The 21,332-nt window shown below is 37.7% G+C and overlaps 1 protein-coding gene across 8 annotated transcripts in view; it reads left to right on the top strand.

Moving 5' to 3' along the window:
- Positions 1–21,332, top strand: part of anks1b (ankyrin repeat and sterile alpha motif domain containing 1B) — a 209,080-nt gene that overhangs the window by 158,730 nt on the left and 29,018 nt on the right. For 7 of the 8 annotated variants that reach the window (XM_067427655.1, XM_067427659.1, XM_067427652.1 and 4 more), the window contains one exon: positions 3,346–3,498. In XM_067427655.1, the coding sequence (XP_067283756.1) occupies positions 3,346–3,498 (153 nt within the window). Of the gene's footprint in view, positions 1–3,345; positions 3,499–12,221; positions 12,683–21,332 lie in introns of those variants that run through there. The other variant, XM_067427658.1, reaches the window with a different exon arrangement.

Genomic DNA, 21,332 nt, shown 5'->3' on the forward strand with positions numbered 1-21,332 from the left:
TTATATAGCGCTTTTAACAGACCCTATGGCCATCCAAAGCGCTTTACATTTTGCCTCGCATTCACCCATTCATACACTGACGGCAATGTCAGCCATGTAACCGTCGGGAGCTGCTGGGGTTGGGTGTCTTGCTCATGGACACTTCGACACTTAGTCAGGTGGAACCGGGGATTGAACCACCAACCTTTCGGTTTGTAGACAACTTAAATGAACCACTGAGCCACTGCCGCCCGATGATTAAATGATACGCTGTGGCGACCCCTGAAGGGAACAGCCGAAAGAAGAAGAAGAAGAAGAACGTATTCAAAACCTCGTGTTTTTGTCACCTTTTTCAGGCCCCGTCCACATGGAGACGTGTTTAGCTGTATACGTATGCATTTTGTACCGTATCAGCGTTTCGTCTACACGGATCCGGCGTTTTGGAAGCATGAATCAGAAATGTTTTCTGAAACCGGATCCCAGAGTGGATAAATCTGAAAACAATATTCTTGCATTTTTGTGTGTACAGCCAATCTGTATATTTTGTGACACGATGATGTCATCACACTAAGTCAGGCACGGTGAAAGACTAAAGGGATACAACTACGGACACTGGGCATGTGCACATCAATATCGCGTCATTTAATTTCCGTATTTGTATTTTTTAATGGTAAGTTTAGGGTTGGCGTAGGTGTGGGCGCATATGTTAAGTAGCAAATGTATTTATTGTTATTTTATCGTGAGATTTTGCCTCACCTCCTACCACTGCTCTACCTCTTCTAGCCACAACTCTCTTCTGTTTTTAATGTGTTTTTTCTGTGTATGCAGATATTTCTTGAAACAAGGGGGAAAAAAGATTGGATTGGGAAAGGTCTGGCTACATGTGGATGGGGCTTTAGTTTACACCATTAAGTCGCATTAGAGCCCTGCATTTACTTTTGTACACACCCTAGGGCCAGGCTTCGGGCCAATTTTCACGTCATACCTAAAACACAACGTCATACCCAGCTTTAGGTAAAAAGGCTTCGGGCCTTTTTTAGGCTTCGACTTTGTTTTATATTTATTTTATTAATTAAAATGCACAATGAGATGTGCTGTGATGGTGGAAAGCTTTGCGGAGGTGTAAGGTATAAGACAAACTGCATGTTCTTTCTTTATTATTATTTGTTTAGATTGTTTAGCTCGTTTCGTTTGTGAGCGCCGTTGCGAGCAGTATCAGCCTGCCTCAGCTCATCAAAAATGCCTTTTTACTGTGGAGGTAATAGTAGGCTAAATTAACTAACAGTGTGATGCTTCAAATGTTTTATATCTATGGATTTTGTTATTATAGCCAAGACAAGTCAAGAGTTGATTTGAGAGGCTAAATTCATTGAACATGCAGATAACTCACTGTTGGCCGCTGGCCTCTTGGTCATCATTTAAAAAAAATAAAACTTTAATTTAACAAACAAAAAATTGCTGTAAACATTTTTCTAAATAACTTTTAATGGCTGCAACAATGTATAAAAAAACAACAACAAAAAACACGGGCTCCAGTCAGACTCGGGCCAAGAATTTTGATAAGCTGTCGGACACAGGCCAGGCTAGGGCCTAGATTTGAGGCCCGTGCAGGGCTCTAAGTCGCATAACATCAATTAATGGAAACACCGTCATTTCACAATAGTTTTTTTTAATCAACATTTAGAAAATATTGCAAAAGTTTCACGCAAATCTGCAATGGAAACCCGGCTTCTGTTATTGCAGACATAATGGGTCACTCGTAAAAGATTGATATGTTATGGTCAGGCAATCCTAATGGGAAGGACACTGACTTACACAAAGACACTGAACTGGAGAGCATATAATAAGCTCACTCTAAAAAATAAAGGTTCCAAAAAATGTCCTAGAACAGCGGTGAGCACTTTTAGTACTGGAAGTTCCCATCCTTGCCATAGAAGAACCATTTTCATTCCCCAGAAGAACCTTTCAGTAAACCAGTTTTCTTAATGTGAAGAATATTTTAATATAACCTCTTCCCACTATTAAAAGAAACTTTTGTGCAATGGGAAGGTTCTGTAGATGTTAAAGATTCTTCATGAAGCCATAGATGGCAATAAAGAAAAGAGTGTAGCTGTGCTAAACCCATGCCCACTGTTAAAATTCTGTATGTGATACATGTGTGTGTCATGAATTTCATTCCTAAATTAGGTTTCATCGTATCTACATTTATCACACATCCCAGAGTTCCCCTTCCCCACAAGAGAACTCAATTTAAGACCCCCTCTCGAGTAATCCAGCAAAGCCTCTGGTATTGCCATTTAGGAGTATGTGTATGTGCAGGGGACTCGACATCAAATAAATCTCACTTGTGTCCCAAACGACCTTGGACTCCCTTTCGACTTCACAGTCTCTGAAAGGACCTCGCGGAGGGGAATGGTTGTGTGTTCTGATAAGATAGAAAGGACACGCATGTACGGGCACACGTACTAATGTGCAACGCTGCTTTTGTTCAAATATATGTGAAAACCTCAAACATGAGTGGAGAGGGGTGAGTTTAAAGGGATAGTTCACTCAAAAATTCTGTTAATGTTAGTTTAGTTTTAAGACTGAATGACTTTAATCCTCAGTGGAACACAAAAGAGGATATTTTAAAGAATGTTCTGGTGCTCTTTTTCCATATAAGTGAATCCTCCAATAAAAATTGGTCCATACGATCTTCTGCAGACATGCAATTGATTTGTATGATGAAAAGACCCAATTTAAGTTGCTATTCACTATAATTTTCTACTAAAACTGACACTTTTATTTTGCTTTTTTGTTATTTTGGAGCTCAACAGACCAAATCCACATTAAGCTGAATTATACAGAAAGTAAAGGTTGACAGCTTTCATTTTTGGGTTCAAAATGAAAATTATTCCTTTAAAAATAAGTTGGATTTAAGATTAAGGACAGGAAATAGAATGTGTGTGTGAGAGAGCGATATACGAGAGCTCGCTGTGAAAAGAGAAAAACTTTTCATCTGCAGTCAGCGCTTTCAAGCACTGCTTTAGCTGATAGCTTCTCTGCATTTACATTTTTGCATTTGGCAGATACTTTTATCCAAAGCCTTTTGCAGTGTACTAAAGTTCTCTATCAATAAATATGGGAATGATTCCCTGGGAATAAAACACCTTTTTGTTTTTTTGTTAGTTTCTGTCTATCTGCTAGACCAGCACCAAACCAATGTGAACCAGAATTGAAATTCACGCTGGTTCTTCAAACAGGTGTTTCCAGCACAGAATAACAACATTTCCTGTTGTTGGACCTCTTTGTTCGTAACCCAAACTGTGTCCAGCCTCTGGTTTTGTTGCTGATATGGTTGTTTAACGGGTTGTTTCCGTGTTTAAGGTGCGGCCTATTGGTTACGATGGAAATAACCCCACCTCAGTGGCCGAATGGCTGGAGTCTCTGGAGCTGGGAGACTACACCAAATCTTTCCTTATCAACGGATACACCTCCATGGAGCTAGTTAAGAAGATCTGGGAGATCGAGCTCATCAACGTAAGTCCTGCTTACCTCACTTCCTGTCTGTTGCTAAGTTCTGACCACATATTTGGCTCTTAAAAAATATGTACAGGGTCCCCACTGGCAAGGAAAAAGTTGAAATTATGGAACTGAAAAATTACCAGACCTGGAAAAGACATGGAAATTGTAAATAAATCTTAAATGTAATATAATATGTCTTATATAATATAATATAATATATATATCATATCATATAATATAATCAAAATGAATGTGTTAACGAATGCGCTAAATGTGTTTTGCACGCCAGTATCGTGCGGATAGACATCGCACCAGAATCAAATTCTCTTTTACGCTTGACGAAACTATAATGCACAGACATAGGCCAAAATGTATGTTTTGTTGAGTATTCTCATAAGAGCAGTCTTAAATTAGTAAAATAATATCTTAAATTAACTTGTTTGTTGTTTAAGTTAAGAAAATGTGATGCGCGTAAAAGAATTGTGATAAAAAAAAATTTTTAATTTTTTTATTGATTATAATATTCATTAGCTACATTTCATTAGCTATAAAACACTCTTATTGAGCTCTCTTTGAGATCTCTTTACAATGATTTTTTAAATCACTATGATGAAAAAATAATGATTAAAAGATGTGAGAACCCTGTATACACACACACACACACACACACACACACACACACACACACACACACACACACACACGCACACAAACACACACACACACACTCATTCTAGAGTGTCTAGCTGTATATTTTGTTATAGTTGTTTGAGTGCTGTTGGAATGAAGCTGTCTCTTGAAACGAGATTTGCTGAAGGACCTTTGAAACGACAACCAGAGGTTGTGACTGTGAGACATCATTCTGACGTCCTATTGGCCGATTTGTCGTAATAGAGTTTCGGTTGGCTCTGAATGTCGCCTGTAATTGTATTAGTTTGATAAACAATCCTGTCCGATCTGTCTTGCTTTCGACTGCAGCGAAACCACAGCTATAACGGTAGCCTCTCCGGTAACAGTAGAAATTTCAGAATAACTGGATCTGTTTTTGACATTTTATTTGTGTAGTCCACACATTTGGAAAAATATTTCTCCAGGAGATGGAGAAATTAATGCTCATATTAATGCAACAGTTTTGAGCTCTCAAGTCTTTATCAGACAAAATGAAGGCATCTTTATTCCTGCTGCCCACGTGTGTAAAAATGGAAGAAAAAATATTTGTTGGCTAAAGACTAAATGGCATGTTTGATGACAGTGAGATCACGTGACATGTTGCTTTAACAGATTTGGTGTTAAATGACTCTAATTACAGCCTCACGTATGCTAATTTCACTCACTTTTCAGATGAGAGAAAGAGAAACAGAGAAAGAGGGAGCAGATTATATAATAATGTGGGATGTGATTTCTTCAGCTCTTGAGCACACACACACACACACACACACACACACACACACACTCTCACACACACACACACGCACACTGGCTGTGGAGAGTAACTCGAATGCTGCAGTGGTATTACACACATGGTATGACCACAAGAGGGAGACAGAGTAAGAAAGATTTTTTTAAATGCTTTTTTAAATGCGATGAGTAAATTTAGCAAACGGTTGTTGTTGGAAGTTATCTGACTGTGTGTGTTCGCAAATGTTTGTGTTGAACATGTGTCCGTGGTAAAAAAAAAACATTACTACAGTTTGTGTGGGGTGTGGGGTGGGGTGGGGGGGGGGCCCTTAACATTAACATTGTCATTCCCTCAGGCTCAGTGTTTAATTAATACACAAAGCTTTATTAACACTAATGTAGGCGAAATGTTCGCTTAACAGCACCAATGTGCATATAGGAAGCTTTACACGTTAAGATCGTTGTGTGGTGAATAAATGTGTTTAATCATTAAAATCATTTGCTCACACTGTTGTTCAAATACTATTTATTTTTTCTGGGGAACACAAAGGAGAAGTTTAGAAGAATGTTCATTCTTTTCTCTTCCAAATAATGGATATAGTTATTTTGGATAAATGGATATAATCATTTTTTTATAAGCTATAATTTTCTGAAGATTTACAGCACACAAATCATATTGGCCACTTTTCAGATAAAATAGCCTTTTAAATAGCCTGAAATCCTATTCACTTTAATGGAAGCAGTTTTTATTTTTTATTTTTTTTATTTTGTGTCATTAAAAGAAAGTCATAAGTGTTTGGAACAACATGAGGGCGAGTAAATGATGACAAAACATTTGTTTTTTTGGTTGAACTATCCCTTTAACAAGATTGGACTGTAGATGTGGAGAGAGTGATCTTCTTTGTGTGTGTGTGTGTGTGTGTGTGTGTGTGTGTGTGTGTGTGTGTGTGTGTGTGTGTGTGTGTGTGTGGAATGGGACATTCTGAACTTCCTCTAATGAGCCTCGATTCAGACATATCACAGAGCGTCTCTGTCTCCCGGGTCGCTGTCCTGAACTCTCTGCTGTAAATGAGACTGAGAGAGACTCTCCGAGTGAAAGAGAAGACACTTTATGCAGTGTAGTGACCTCGTCTGAAGCCAAGAAGAGGAAGGGAGAGAAAGGGACTGAGGGAAACAGGACAGAATGCTTCCTTGTTTTTGCCTTTTCTAGAGAATGTCACCCTTAAAACAGGGTGACCGATAGCACAGCAGTTTTGTTCAGAGATTGAGGAGCGATAGTATGAAGAGAGAAAGAGGGCAACGGGAGAGAGAAATGGTATCTGTGGAGGAGTCCAGATTAAATCAGCTCATAAACGCTCAGGGCAACCGATGCAGAGGCTACTGGACAAGACCGTGACAAGATGTGTGTCACTGTCTTATTGCTGTTCACAAACACAATTACTCAAGCACGCTGTGGTGTTCTACGGTCAAAGTTCACTTCATATTAAATTGTGAAACTGTACTATAGGTCAAAAGTGTAGGGCAGCTATTACTCCAGTCTTGGTGCTCAAAAAGATGTATTATTATTATCAATGTTGAAAACAGTTGTGCAGCTTAACATTATTACGGCAACTGTGATACATTTTTGAGGATTCTTTTAGATTCGACTAGTCTGTAGATTTAGTGAGGATAACATTTAAACCAAGGCTAATCTAATTGATGATCCAATTTGTTGCTTGACTTAAATGCAGCTTGCTCTTGCTCTTAGATCGCCTGAGATAAGTCCATCATTTCTTTTGTTCCAAAATCCCATCTTTTTGACAATTCTTTATAAAAACTTCATGAATGTCATGAATGTTTGCAGCCGTTTCTCAAGTTGTAATTCACCTTCTGTTCACTTGATGGCTCCAACGCTCTCTTTTTTGGCCAGTAAATTATGACATAGAATTCAAAATTAAAATATTTATTGGTATGATGAAGAAAGTTTGCGTTTCTAAAGCATTGATGATAATATATGTTAAATGTAAATACACTGCCATTCAAAACAATTGTATACTTTTTTTTCAGGATTCTTTGATTAATAAAAAAAATCAAAAGAACAGTATTTATTTTCAATAGAATCTTTTGTAACGTTATAAATGTATTTACTGTCACTTTTGATCAATTTGATGCATCCTTGCTGAGTAAATGTATGAATTTCTTGAATATGAATCCCCCCCCCCCAAAAAAAATATTAATTACAGTTTTAATTTTTACTGACCCCAAACCTTTGAATGGTAGGTTACAATGTTGCAAAAGCTTTCTATTTTAGATAAATAATGTTATTTTGAACTTTCTATTCATCAAAGAATTCTAAAAACACAAAATGTTTGCAACATTGATAATAACCATAAATGTACCTTGAGCAGCAAATCATCATATTAGAATGATTTCTGAAGGATCGTTTGACTCTGAAGACTGGACTAGTGGTGCAAAAACAATAGAAGTATAGGTTTAGTGGTTAATTGCAAGTGATTTGAGACATATTGCACATTACATATTAACACTTTAGTTTATTAGCATGCATATTACTATGATATTGGCTGTTTATTAGTACTTATAAAGCACATATTAATGCCTTATTCTGCATGACCATATTCTACAGCCATAATCCTACACTGTAAAAAAAATATTGTTGGTTTTTTTTGGTTTAACTTAAAAAAGTAAGTAACCTGGTTGCCTTAAAATTTTGAGTTTATTGAAATTAAAAATTTGAGTTGATACAATGAAGGACATTTGTTTAATAAATAGAAACTCAAAATATTATTGTATCTGAACCACATAAAAAATTGATAAATCATGAAAATAGCACAATTTGGGATGTTTCGCTGCGTAATCACAAATAAAACACACAAAATTACCCAAAATGCTTACAAAATCTTTTAATAATATTTTAATAAAGGTTGTCGAATCTCAAAAAATGTTCATTGTATTAACTCAAAAATTTAGCTTCAATGAACTCAAAATTTTAAGGCAACCAGGTAACTTTTTTTCTAAATAATTTTTTACAGTGTACCCAGTACCTAAACTTAACAACTACCTTACTAACTATAAATAAACAGTAATTAAGAGTTTATTAAGGCAAAAGTTGTAATGAATTGTTAGTTAATAGTGAGAATTGGACCCTAATCTAAAGTGTGACCATAATTTTTAATATCTGTTTAATGTCACTTTTAGACCAGATTTAAATTTTCTTTTTCTAATCACACATCTATTTCACATGAACATTGCAAGAACTATGTGCTTTTTGCACAATTGATCATTTCGCATAAAAAAATTGGGCAAAACGCAGTTGCAACTGTGAGTTGGGCTAGTTTCATTGTTAATATTAAAAAAAATGACCAAATTACGATCGTTTTTTGATTTTGTTTTGACTCACAGGTTTTTACCTCCCAAAGGAGAAGCAGAGTAACTCGCTGTGTGAACAAGCAGAGACATTGACGTAAAGCAAACAAAGGCCACCGATGTCAAACAGCAAAGCCTTTGCGTTTGTATGTTTCTTGTATGTCTCAACAGCGTCATTCCATGCGTGTAAGAGCCTGTGTGTGTGTGTGTGTTCAGCCTATTAGAGAGTGGTAGACTTGCATGTGTGTGTCCGGCCTCAGGGTTACTACAGGCATTCATCTGATAATATTCATAACAGGGCTCAACATGTCTGCATTCCCAGAAGCTCTATGATTTCTCTCTCTCTCTCTCTCTCTCTCTCTCTCTCTCTCTCTCTCTCTCTCTCTCTCTCTCTCTCTCTCTCTCTCTCTCTCTCTCTCTCTCTCTCTCTCTCTCTCTCTCTCTCTCTCTCTCTCTCTCTCTCTCTCTCTCTATGTTGTGACCATCACTGTAAAGGGATATATATATATATATATATATATATATATATATATATATATATATATAGTAATTTTTTATTATAATTATTGATTTATATCATCTCTTAGTTGTAGTTCAGACATCATGATCTTAATCCCCAAACCAAATCCATCCAAAACAGCCTGGAATTGTTTGAACCAAATGGAGTATTTGGACACCTATGGACGGGCGGCCGCAAGCCTGTGGCTTTTTAAAGGACACTCGTATCACTGTGGTAGTTTTCTGTTGGAAGGTAAATAAGGTCAGTTTACACAAATGGTTTTGGGTACAGGACAGAAATGTTTAAAATGCTTTATATGACGTTTTACAACTTGTGCGGTATGTATTTTTAACACAGTTCCGATTGTTACCATCGTGTATAATGTATTTAAATAGCACTTGGTCTTTCGTGTCACATGTTGTGCCAAGTTGTGTTTCCCGGCAACCGCTGGTTTTCTGGTTAATGTTAGCCGTGCTTGGGTCGTGTTGGTAGGCGGTCAGAAGTCATTTAGCTCGTAATAATAGTTTAGCTCGTTTTTTTGACAACTGTTACCCGGTTGCCATGACTGCTAGCGGTAGTTACCATAGAGACAGCTTGCGTGAAGTACGGATGATTCAAAACTGACGTGTTTGTGTGTGAGTAAGTGTGTAAGGGCATGTATCCTTTAAGTGTGCGTGGTCCAACACTTACGATTCACAGACTGTGTGTGTACATGTGTGTTATAATGAGTTTCCATGTCCTTTGTGTTGCATTCCTGTTTTCATTACTTCCTGTCACCTCTCCAAATGCACAGATTGCAAATTGTCTTTTCTTACACTAGCAGATGGCTACTGCCTTCGTTAACACAGCAGGCCCATCACACACACACACACACACACACACACACACAAAGTCTCTCCTTTTTTTCTGTCTATCTGTTCTTAAATTTTGGCATCCGTATTACACTCCCTCACACCTTAACGATGACAAAACATTTGCTTTAATACCAAAAGACACATTGAGGGCTGTTCTGTATATGCAAGTGTGTGTGTGCTGTATATGTATGAGTGTGGGTGGGTAGGCCTGTGGGTTCATGTGTTGAATTGACGCATACTGACACACATTTCTGGCACATGACCATGCGATGTTGTTCTCAGGGTGGGGGTGAGCTGAGACTATTGCCCTAGTACAGATCCTGCTGATGGGCATCAAGATGATCCCGTTGCCCCTCGCGCCGCAGCCGCCCGTGAGAGGGCTGTTTCTTAAGGACGGTCACCAAGCGCCCTCATAAAAATAGATTAAGCATGACGTTCATAGACGAGGCTTGGGTTTCAAACAGTAAAATGTATTTATTACATGGCTCAGTGGAATACTGGATTCTGATTGGTCTTTCAGCAGTCAAATATTATTGTATAACAATCGGTGAGCTGTATAACTGAACTTTTTTTTCTCTCTAAATATAGCTGGCCTGGTTTTGTGTCAGTCTGCTGTCAAAATGGTAATTTAAATTTTTATACAATATTTCGGTTGCACTTTATTTTATAGTACGTACTTACAGTGTACTTACCTAAGAAAGTACTGATTAATATAAGATAACTACATTGGATAAGGTTAGGTTTAGGAGTAGGTTCAGAATTTGTACCCAGTTATTGTAATTACTATAATAAGTCCATAGTGTATACATGGGGAACAGGACTGTAAAATAAAGCGCTACTAATATTTATTGTCAAATATATAATAAGGGTTATAATGTTGTCTATTTTGTATCATAACAGGCACAAAACTATTTGGGTGTAACAACCGGGTGACTTTACATTATGCCTTACACTGTGTTCAAAAGTCGGTACGATTTTTTTATGCTTTTGAAAGATGTCTTATGCTCACTAAGTCTACATTTATTTGATCAGAAATACAGCAGAAAGCTGCATTTCCAGCAGTACTCCAGTCCAGTCTTAAGTGTGACTTAATTCTTCAGAAATTTTCTTCAAGAAACATTTCTGATTATTATAAATGCTGAAAACAGCTGTGCTGCTTATGACAAGCCTGCTTCTTTGATGAATAAAAGGTACTAAACACCAGCATATATTTGAAATTTTAAGTCTCAAACATCTTTACTGTGACTTTTGATCAATTCAATGCATATAAAGTATTAAAATCTTTTAAAAATATTACTGATTACAATCTTTTGAACAGTATTTGTCAGTCATTGTGCGTACACGCTCACAGTCTGTGGGAAAAGAAACAAAAACATACTTTAAATTATTTTCACACATTCAATGGCTTGACTAAAAATTCAGCACGCTTAAGGCTTATTTATCATGTAATTATTTTCAAGTTATGGCCAATAACCAATAAATTCGATACAGTTTTGTAAATATGTATGATTCAATTTCTAGTGTTTTATATATATTTATATGTAATTGTTTTAAACAAAACAGTATAGAATTGATTGGTTACTGGCCATAACATGAAAATAATTACTGTATATAATAAATGAGCCTTAAGCATGCTGAATAATTTACTGTATAAAGAATGTATATTTCTTTAAAATTTGCTACAAAAAAAATAATTTTTTCAAATTATAATGTTGTGATGCTGAAATTGAATCTATTTCTCAATTTCAGCATCACAACAGTATAATCTACAGTATGAAAAATACATATTTCTTTAAAATTTGCTAAAGATTACATTCATCAGTGTTACCAAATTACTAGTGTTTTTAAATGTTAGCTTTAAGTGAGCATTAGCTGATTCACAGGTGATCTAAATGAAAAACAAATAATGGAAGTTGGCATGCACTATTATGTTTTTATTATCGGTTAATAATTTAAGCAGTTAAGAGTTTTCGCTTGCATAAAATAAATAATTAATAATAATAAACAATAACAAAAAAGCTCTCATATTGACTGCTAACCAATATGGTACAGATATATCAAGCTTTTTGTGCTTGTGAGGCAAGTCAAGAGCACTGCTGCAGAAATCTATTTCCGTCAGGTGTCTTTATAAAGTATAACGTATGTACGTATATCCCTCACGCATTGCGAATGTCGGGAGCCATAATTGTCATGTCAGTGATTGTGTTCTAGCCTTAAGGATCAGGACAGCCCACAAGCCTGTTGGATTAAGGCCATTTTAGGCTGCCCCGACAAACAGCAACTTCAACGCTTGTTGGGTTTCATTGGCTCAATGTGTTAATCCTGTTGGTGTTTGTGTATCAGTGTGAACATGACAGTCTTGTTTCCCAACAGCCAACTCTGAAATGTTGGCAACCAGACTTAAGCTGATGAGAACAAATGAGACCATGATGAATGTATCGCAATCTTACTGCAGTGTGCGGTAGCGAGCGCTGGGACTCCCGTTAAACAATGAAGCTTCGGAGAGAGAGAGAGAGAGAGAGAGAGAGAGAGAGAGAGAGAGAGAGAGAGAGAGAGAGAGAGAGAGAGAGAGAGAGAGAGAAAGAGAGAGGGAGGGGAAACATACGGGAGAGTGAGGCGGAGAAAGCAGAGAGTGAGTTAAGGACGTTCAGTCTCCCGTCTCACACTGCTTCACGAGTCGAGGAAACGGTCACCTGCGCTGCACTCTCGCTACGGCACGCGAACGCAGCGGCTTCTCGCTGGATGGGAGCAGGGTATCCATAGTAACAGGCGGAGAGCGTGAATGAGGAGCAAGAGAAGGCAGAAGGAGGAGAAAAGGGTGACGTGTTCAGACAGAGATCGCTGTTGCTGGAGTACAAACCTCTGCGGTTTGATAGCGTGAGGAGACTGGAGAAGAAAGACTGAAAAAACCTGCCGCCACACTAATATGCATGTTCACATGAGCTTTGAGGTGATGCATCACAGCTCTTTATAAGAGAGCGAGAGAGTTGAGGCAGCTTGGCAAGGCAGGTCAGGACACTCGCAAGGGCTCTTGGATGTTTGGGAACGGGGGACTTGACTGCACGAATGAGCTGTGAAACTCTGGGTAAGTCACTGGCACTGGAGAAAGAGTGAAGCAGAAGGTGGATTATAAGGGATTGTGCTGCCTCTAGTTGTTTTTTTTAGATTAATGCACTGTTAAAGCTTTTGTTCTCCTCTCGAAGCAGCACCAGCCACTGTTTTCTTGCATTTTCACCTGCTTTTATTGCTAAACATTTGCCGTTTTGGTTTATATGTCAGTGAGTGATTTGTCATCCCCAGCTACTGTGGTTTCTTTATTACTTTGGTGATTTTACGCTTCATACTTGATTTATACGCTGTTCGGTTTACAGTATATGAAGTGCGTGTGTTCTCATGCAGCGGTGAATGCCTTAGTTTGAGTCTGTGTATGTGGCTAGTTGACATTTAAAATAGTTTTAGACAGAGTATTGCATGTCATGGCGCAGGACATATCAATTTCCCAGGAGAATTGTTTTAGATTTATCATGCATGCAGCTTTATTAGCTCATATTAATTGAGCTACATGAAATGTAACCATAAACTTTTAAAATAGTCAAGGATTTATTTTTTTGTACAATATATCGGTACCATATCGGTTATCGGACAAAATCAGATTTTTTAATTATTTTTTTAATCAACTGATACTGTAATAGTGAATGCTGCTCATTCCCCTACTTTTTATATTAAGATTTATTTTGCTGTCATCTAATATTCACTTAAAGTTAATCTTTATAAAAGACTAATATTTTAATAAGGCTGTTAAATAATCTTTTTCAAAAATCACAACAAATATACCTTTTTTTTTAAACTGTAAATTATGTTTTTAATGATTTTATAAATTTATTTTATTTAGTACATTTTGTATTATTTAGTCAATTTTGTAAATGTTGTATCATATTTTTTATTTATCTGAAACATTTCATTTTATGAATTTATATAGTTCTGCACACTGTAAAAAGATATTGTTGGTTTAACTTAAAAAAGTAAGTAACCTGGTTGCCTTAATGTTGAGTTCATTGAAATTGAAAATTTGAGTTAATACAATGAAGGAAATTGGTTTAATAAATAGAAACTCAAATATTTTTGTATCTGAACCACATAAATAATTTTTGTGATAAATCATGTAACTTTCACTGCATTATTACAAATAAAACACAATTACGCTATACGTTTACAAGCATATTACAATAATCTTTTTATTTGAATAAAGAGTGACTTTTGAGAGTCAATTCTCAAAAAGATCATTGTATTAACTCAAATTTTTAATTTCATTGAACTCAAAAAATTTACGCAACCAGGTAACTTACTTTTTAAATATTTTTTTACAGTGTATAATGTACATGTTGTATATTTATACACTTGTACATTATACATACACAAGTGTATAAATATATATAAGTATAAATATACATACACAACATACACTATATGTTGTATATTTATATCATTCTGTAATATAACACAGAATGCCTCAACTACCCATGTACATTCCTTCATTGTTGTGTGCGTGTTTACACTTGCCTCCTGGACTTTCTAAAGCCGAAGCGTTAACCTCATGGCCCACGTAATCTTTAGATGGCAGAGCTGTGAGGTTTACTATGGGATGAAAAGGCAGGCGGACGTCTCCTTTAGGTTGCATTAGTTCAGTTCTGCAGTCAGCAGTGAAAGAGTCACGAAGGATCAGAACAGAACAGCAGTGAGGCGGTGTTGCATAATGAAAGTGGGACCCGCTGTGCTATGGATCAGCCCTGGTGTATTAAACGTAATCTCACAGCTACGCCATCCACATGTGGATGGGGCTTGAGGTGTAAGCTTCCTCATTACAAAAATAAAGCTGCCAATAAGCTTTGAAGTCTCTAAGGGTGTGCCAAAATGTTCTCACAGACCTTTTCTTTCCTCATGGCCCACGTAATCTTTAGATGGCAGAGCTGTGAGGTTTACTATGGGATGAAAAGGCAGGCGGACGTCTCCTTTAGGTTGCATTAGTTCAGTTCTGCAGTCAGCAGTGAAAGAGTCACGAAGGATCAGAACAGAACAGCAGTGAGGCGGTGTTGCATAATGAAAGTGGGACCCGCTGTGCTATGGATCAGCCCTGGTGTATTAAACGTAATCTCACAGCTACGCCATCCACATGTGGATGGGGCTTGAGGTGTAAGCTTCCTCATTACAAAAATAAAGCTGCCAATAAGCTTTGAAGTCTCTAAGGGTGTGCCAAAATGTTCTCACAGACCTTTTCTTTCCTTTTAACTTTGCCAGAGGCTAGGTTTTTGGAATTTTTTGGAGGTAGGTTTTTTACCGGGGTGGGGTTTTTATGTAGTTCACTACAGTTCCAGATGGTTTTTTCCTGTCAAAGGAATGGAGGAAGTTGTTCTGGGATGCTCTAGTTTCACACACCTTATTAGCATTAATGAGTCTGAAGGTACAGCACTGCAGTGTAGACTGAAAATGATGCGTTCAGGTAAAATGTACACTTTAACTTGGTCATTTTACACTAGCTACAACTGATGGTTTTATTATAAACCAAGTTACTCACATACCAGGTGATTGATTGGCGTATATGATTTGAAGTCTGCCATCTTTGATAATTTTTTATGTTTTTTTTGTTTTGTTTGTTTTTTAGCCAATCATAACTGCATATAAATTACATTGACATCATAATTTGAGCTGGCTGGCTAAAGGACTCAAAAGAACATGTGCAGTCCCAAGCCCTTTATTATCTACTGTCCTGCGACTTGATGTCAAAATAAAGGAGGGGAAAAGTTTGTTTAATGCTTTTCGCATCCAGTTTGAAGAACAGAGCTTATATTCCTTGCGAAAAATTTTCGTGTGTGTTTGTGTGCTCACTCACATCAGCCTATATAGCATTTATCTTTTGATCAATTATTCAGCATGGCTCCAGCCCTGTCCAGCCACAGAGCAAGATATTTCACTGTCTTAAAGCATTCCACAGATTTTTGTTGAATTTGAAGGCTCAAATCTGCAGTTTAGGAGAAAGAACACACAGTCCTTCTTAAAATAAATAGATCAAACACCAAGCTACTTCCCAGAATCATCATCTCTGGACAGTCCAAGTTCTCCTAGAGGTAGCTTTTAGTGTTTATATTTCTCTTTAGCGGATGTCAACTTGAAGTCCCATCTTACTCAGAAACGTCCCATGTTGCAGAAATAAAATGGGTTATGAATGCCGCTTCATGTTGGCTTTGAAGGAATGTTTTACACATGTAGTACTTGACTGCAGCGTCTGCACAGATCTGATCCATCATCACTCAAGGCATATCAGACCTGACATCAGTCAGTTAAGCGTAAATCTCCTCCTGCCGTCTTAGCTAGTGATTTTACACCACGTTAACAGGCTACACTAGTCACGTCTGACTTTTTTGAGCCACTTAAAAATAAGAATTTGTCCAGTTAAGAGTTTCCGCTTATATAAAAGTAAGATCTATCAATCCGTGTAGGGTGCAGGCGTCATGCGAGGACACTTCCGGGCCCTCTGCTGGTTTATCCTGTGGTGTTTTGAAGCTTGGATCCAATCAGTGGCCTGGTGCTGTGCAGGATGTGACAGGGCTGTCGGTCTAATGCTGTTGATCTGCCTGCTGTTGGTCCTTATGTCGCTGTCGACAGCGGCGAGCGCAGACTAAAACTAGATTCTTAACACCACAAGCAAGCCTGTTTTAGATGATCACTTTATGAGATTAATTTGGAACGGATTTGATGTACTATGTGTTGCGTGATTGCTTTACTGATTTGATTTATATTGGATTAGAGCATTGCATTTCTTAGTCATTTATGTGGAAATGGTCTAGTGGCCTATTTAGTACAGATTGGTCATCATGGTTGTCCCAAAAATATATCAAATGTATTTACAGTAACTTTCAAAAGTTAAAAAAATAAAAACTTTTATTCAGCAAGGATGCATTAAATTGATCAAAAGAGGTCGTAAAGACATTTATATTGTTCCTAAAGATTCAGTTTTTTTTTTATTCTATTTTTTAGCTTTCCATTCATCAAAGAAATATTTCTTGAGCACCAAATAAATAGCTTAGAAATCTAGATGCACCCTAGCGGCTAGCGTCTAGCAACTTTCCAAAGACTTGTGAGCTGGAAAAACCAAACTCTGGTCAGGCCAATCATAACGTGTATAGAGTCGATGGGCGGGCTTAACATAATGACGGCAGAGTTGCATCCTACTAGTAAACACAGAAACTGGCGAACGACGGTCTTTAGAATCGGCTTTGACCGTGACTCTGGAAGACTTGGAGTTAAGCTTTTCTTTGAGAAAAGAACAAAGAACGGCACTCAAGTCATTCTTAAGAAGGGAAGTCTTCGGAGTTCGGAGTTTTGTAGACCGGATACGGCGAAAGTTTAATCTATCAACTAGCTCCGCTTCATATTGCTCTGGTTGGTTGTAGCGTTATCCAATTGCGTGCAGAGGGAATTTGAAAAACAACCGTTTATCATGCCCCTCGGATTGAGCCCTGCCAATGGTGAGTTCCCAGACCAAACATCTTGATGTGGGTCTGGCTTGTCAGGCCACCAAATCAGCATATTAGAATGTTTTCTAAAGGATCATGTGATACTGAAGACTTGCGTAAGGATGCTGCTTTGCCATCGCAGAAGTAAATTACATTTTAAAATACATAAAAAGTGGTTATTTTAGTTATAATAATATTTCACAATATTACTCTTTTGACTGTATTTTTGAATATTTTGATTTTTATCAAATAAATGCCGTCCTGTTGAGCATTTATTTGATAAAAAATACAGTAAAAATGTAACCACAAATTTGTAGTGGGTGTATATTTTTGAAAAAATATAAATATAAAATGTATAAATATAAATGCCTTTTGAGCATCAGGCTAAGGTAGACGGCTTCAAGAAAAGTTGTCTTTTTACAAACTCATTCCCCCTAAAGAATTAACCCCTAAAACCATTTTCTTTTAACACAAGAATGTGCCTTATGTAAGAAACGTATCTGATCTGGTCAGCATATTTGTTTCCTGAAGGCCGATTAGTCGACTAGTTGTTCAAGCCACCCACCAACTAGTCATTTTTGACATCATGCAATTTTGCACGTCTTTACTATTAAGTAAAATCACATTGTTCCCACTAATGTTCTGTACTGCTTGGTTTTTCTGCATGTTCCACAGTTTTATTCTTGGTCTGGCACGTCTGTGGGTTTGTGTGCTAGAATGAGTAGGAGTGTGTGAGAGAAGGAGTGAGAATGCGTGTAGAAAGTGAGAGAGAAATGAGAGAAACTGTCATGACGTCTTTTTTTTCTCCTCGTCTTTGTGTTGGAGGCTGACTTTTTCTTTTGATTCCTTCTGATCCCTGCATAGAGCAGGATTCACACTGCTGCATTTCCTTATTATCATTGGTGAAGGCTGAAATGTGACAAGTCCCCTCATTGGCTCATCACAGTCGAACCTCGCAGCATTGGTCCGGCGCTCTGCTGTATATCCTTTACGTTGCCTCAGAGGCCTGCTGGATTTTTACGCATAGCACCAGCACTCGCTCCATAGTTGCTAGGTAACTGGCGGGCTCTGGTTCCTTTCCAGTTGTCCCCTGGTTGGGAGGCGCTGGTTATAAATGGATCTGAGACGGATAACGGCGAGTTGCCGTGGCGATGGTGGCCTTGGGCTTGTTTGAATCATACCTGCAATGGTTGGTACTGGATTTGGCTCCTGAGGAGGCTAGTTGTGGCTGGACACCAAGAAGCATTAGCGTAAGCAACGTCCTTCCCTTCAGTGGCGTGAAAACCGCCAATGCTAGTGATGGAAAAACGAGCAAATAAGTGCTGTTCCAAGCAAATCCGTGTAGACCGCTAAAGTAGCCCCAGAACCCAGGAGATCAGGAAGATTTGTGGACACATTGTACACACACGTACACTAGACCTCATTACGTTCACTGTGTGGGTTGTGTTGGCTAGTAATCCTGGCAATAAAAACCTGTTATGTCTGCTGTGATTGGCTGTCTACATTCAGTCCGCTGTAGCAAGGCAGACATGCCACATGGTATTTTGCATTTCAAGGGAAAGATTTTATGCCATAAGAAAAAATATTAAGGTACTGAGAGAGATTGAGATGGAAGGGTGACGTCAAGCAGAAGAAAGCAAAGTGCTCACGGCTGGTTCTCGTGGGCTTAAAGGTCACTCAACCAATCATGTGCGCTTTACAGCTCATTAGCCAATCAATGTGCTTCCCATGTTGTCCATCAAAGAGAGAAAGAAAATGGAAGAAATAGCGGTGGTAGCAATGTGAAAAACTACTTTTGTGGGTTATTTGAACGATTAGTCGACAAGTCGTTCTTAACCCCTTGCCCCACACTCCCCATTTTGGCAAGTGGGGCATACATTACATACCCAAAACAAAACGGCTGCTGCTCATAAGTCATTCTGAATAGACATATAACCATCATATATTTGAGAGAAAGCTGACACTTGAGAGTTTACAGTTCAAGACTGTTATTAACATGGAGATATATAACTTAAAACATAAACTTGTAGCTTGTATCGTTGAAACTAGAAACATTGAAGCTGATGCCACATGCCTGCTCATGCTTCATTTAAAATCTCTAAATTATGAATTTTATGAAACACTTTAATAAGACCATGTCATGGTTTTAGAGAAGGCTGATAAGATGCTAATAAAATATTTTATTGCCCTATAAACACCCATTTGCACTCTAATGTCTGGCGAGGAGAACATTCCCATTCATGTTTCTTTTGTTCTCACTCGACAAACCTTTCAAACCTCTGCCGTGAAAGAGACCTAATCTTCATTATTCTTCAGTCATTATTCTGGCATTACATGGCTTGCCCATCTACACCACTTTGATCCCACTATGCATTAATCCCCTTATTATCTGAAAAATTCTTGAGACCTTATGTGAATTCTTTTAACAAATGAGTTTATGAAAATGTACAGGTGCATTAGAGCTACAATCATCATCAAGCTACATAACACAATTTAAAAGATTAATTTTACACTTTAACTCAGAACTCACTTTAAACCACCCTTAAATGTTTGTTTTAACTTCCGATCACAATCTAATGTGGATTTTAGTCATATAATACTGTTGAAATGTTATGTTAGCCTTTTATATGCAGTTAATCGTTACACCGCTTAGCATTTATAATGTAAACATCAATTATTGATATGAAAATACAACAAATCGCATGAAAATCACACACAATCCATATACTATCGTAATCATTCTTTGGGTTTGTTGATCATGGAGCTCAGAGTAAGAAAGTGTTCAGGACAGCGTCATCTAGAAAGACAGGAATTATGGTCACGTAAGATGATTGACATCTCCAGATCGAATGAGCGCTCTGAGTCATAACTGACGCAAACTGGGAACAGGAGCAACAAAGCACTCTTCCAGCTATTCAGGCTGCATAATTCAGTAGGAAATTAATATAAATTATATTCTGTAGGACTGAATATTTTGCAAACGTGAGAATGAATCAATATTTCTCCAAATATGCACATTTTTGAGAGCCCTAACAGACGCTGTCAAATGCATCTATGTGAACACAAATAAACCTGAGCAGATGTGAGAGAATATGAATGAACTGAATTATTCTGTTCAAAATATTAAAAAAATACAGATTGATTATTTTGCACTCCTGACATAAATTAAGCAATGAATGTCACTGCAACCTAGTTTTGTCGTAAAACAGATGTTTTAACATGCAGTGAATGTTGAACAACTACAATTTGGGGCTGTCAGTGATCTTTGTTCATAAAGGGGTTAAGGAAGAAAGGAACAGAATAAAATTGTATGTAGCCATAGTCATATTTTAAAAATAACATTGGTAAGTTCTCACCTGTGATTTTTCCCCACCAAAAGCATGCAGTTCACAGTCTTAAAAATGCTTACATTAGCAGTTAGCATGCTAAATCCCTCTCAGAGATAAACTGTCTTTAAATTTTTCCTTCTTAAAGGTTGTGGTTAGTATTGGTTGTGAATACACTGTAGCATGTCAGCATACAAAAACCTTCTCAGAGGTTGTCTCTAAACACAACTTGTCTCTAAAAGCAGTTATGCTAAAAAATATTAAAAAATAGTGGAAAAATAAATAATCAACTAGTCAGATGGTGATCTTTGTTACTGGCAAGATGATTGCTGGGTTGCGGAGCGTTGGATTGTGGCATGGAGGTGGAAAACTGAGAGAGCAGGTTAATAAATGGGGACTTTGGGGGGGGGGGGGGGGGGGGGGCGACTTTTTGTGTTTCCCAGTTCATTAAAATCCAATGCACGAATGCTGCTGTAAGCACAAACAGTACTGTATTCACATCCTCTTCCCCACCAGACAGGCCTCTGCGCCTCTGCTCCCGCAATTAGGAGGAACTGCTCATCCATACCACAACTCATTCTGAGCTCTATTACTTATGTCTGCTGGTGCCTCAAGCATGAGATCATAGAGAGTTATGTGGCTGTAGAGTATTGCTTTGGCCTGCTCTGACCTTTAAAGAAGAGCTTGATCTTTATAGAGACATTTTACATATGGAATTTTAACCTTTCGCTTTGCAGTCTTCAAACGGCATTTGCAGGTCATATTACCCATATGACGTATTTCCTAGTGAATTTGGATGGTCAGCAATATCGTTGTAAGGTGGGACTTGATTGGATCCATCAGAAATTGATTGAGATATGTGGACATTATTTATGGAAATGGAACCCACTTTTTGCAA

Source organism: Pseudorasbora parva, chromosome 20 (assembly GCF_024679245.1).
Source record: "Pseudorasbora parva isolate DD20220531a chromosome 20, ASM2467924v1, whole genome shotgun sequence".
In the NCBI taxonomy this organism is placed as follows: Eukaryota; Metazoa; Chordata; class Actinopteri; order Cypriniformes; family Gobionidae; genus Pseudorasbora; species Pseudorasbora parva.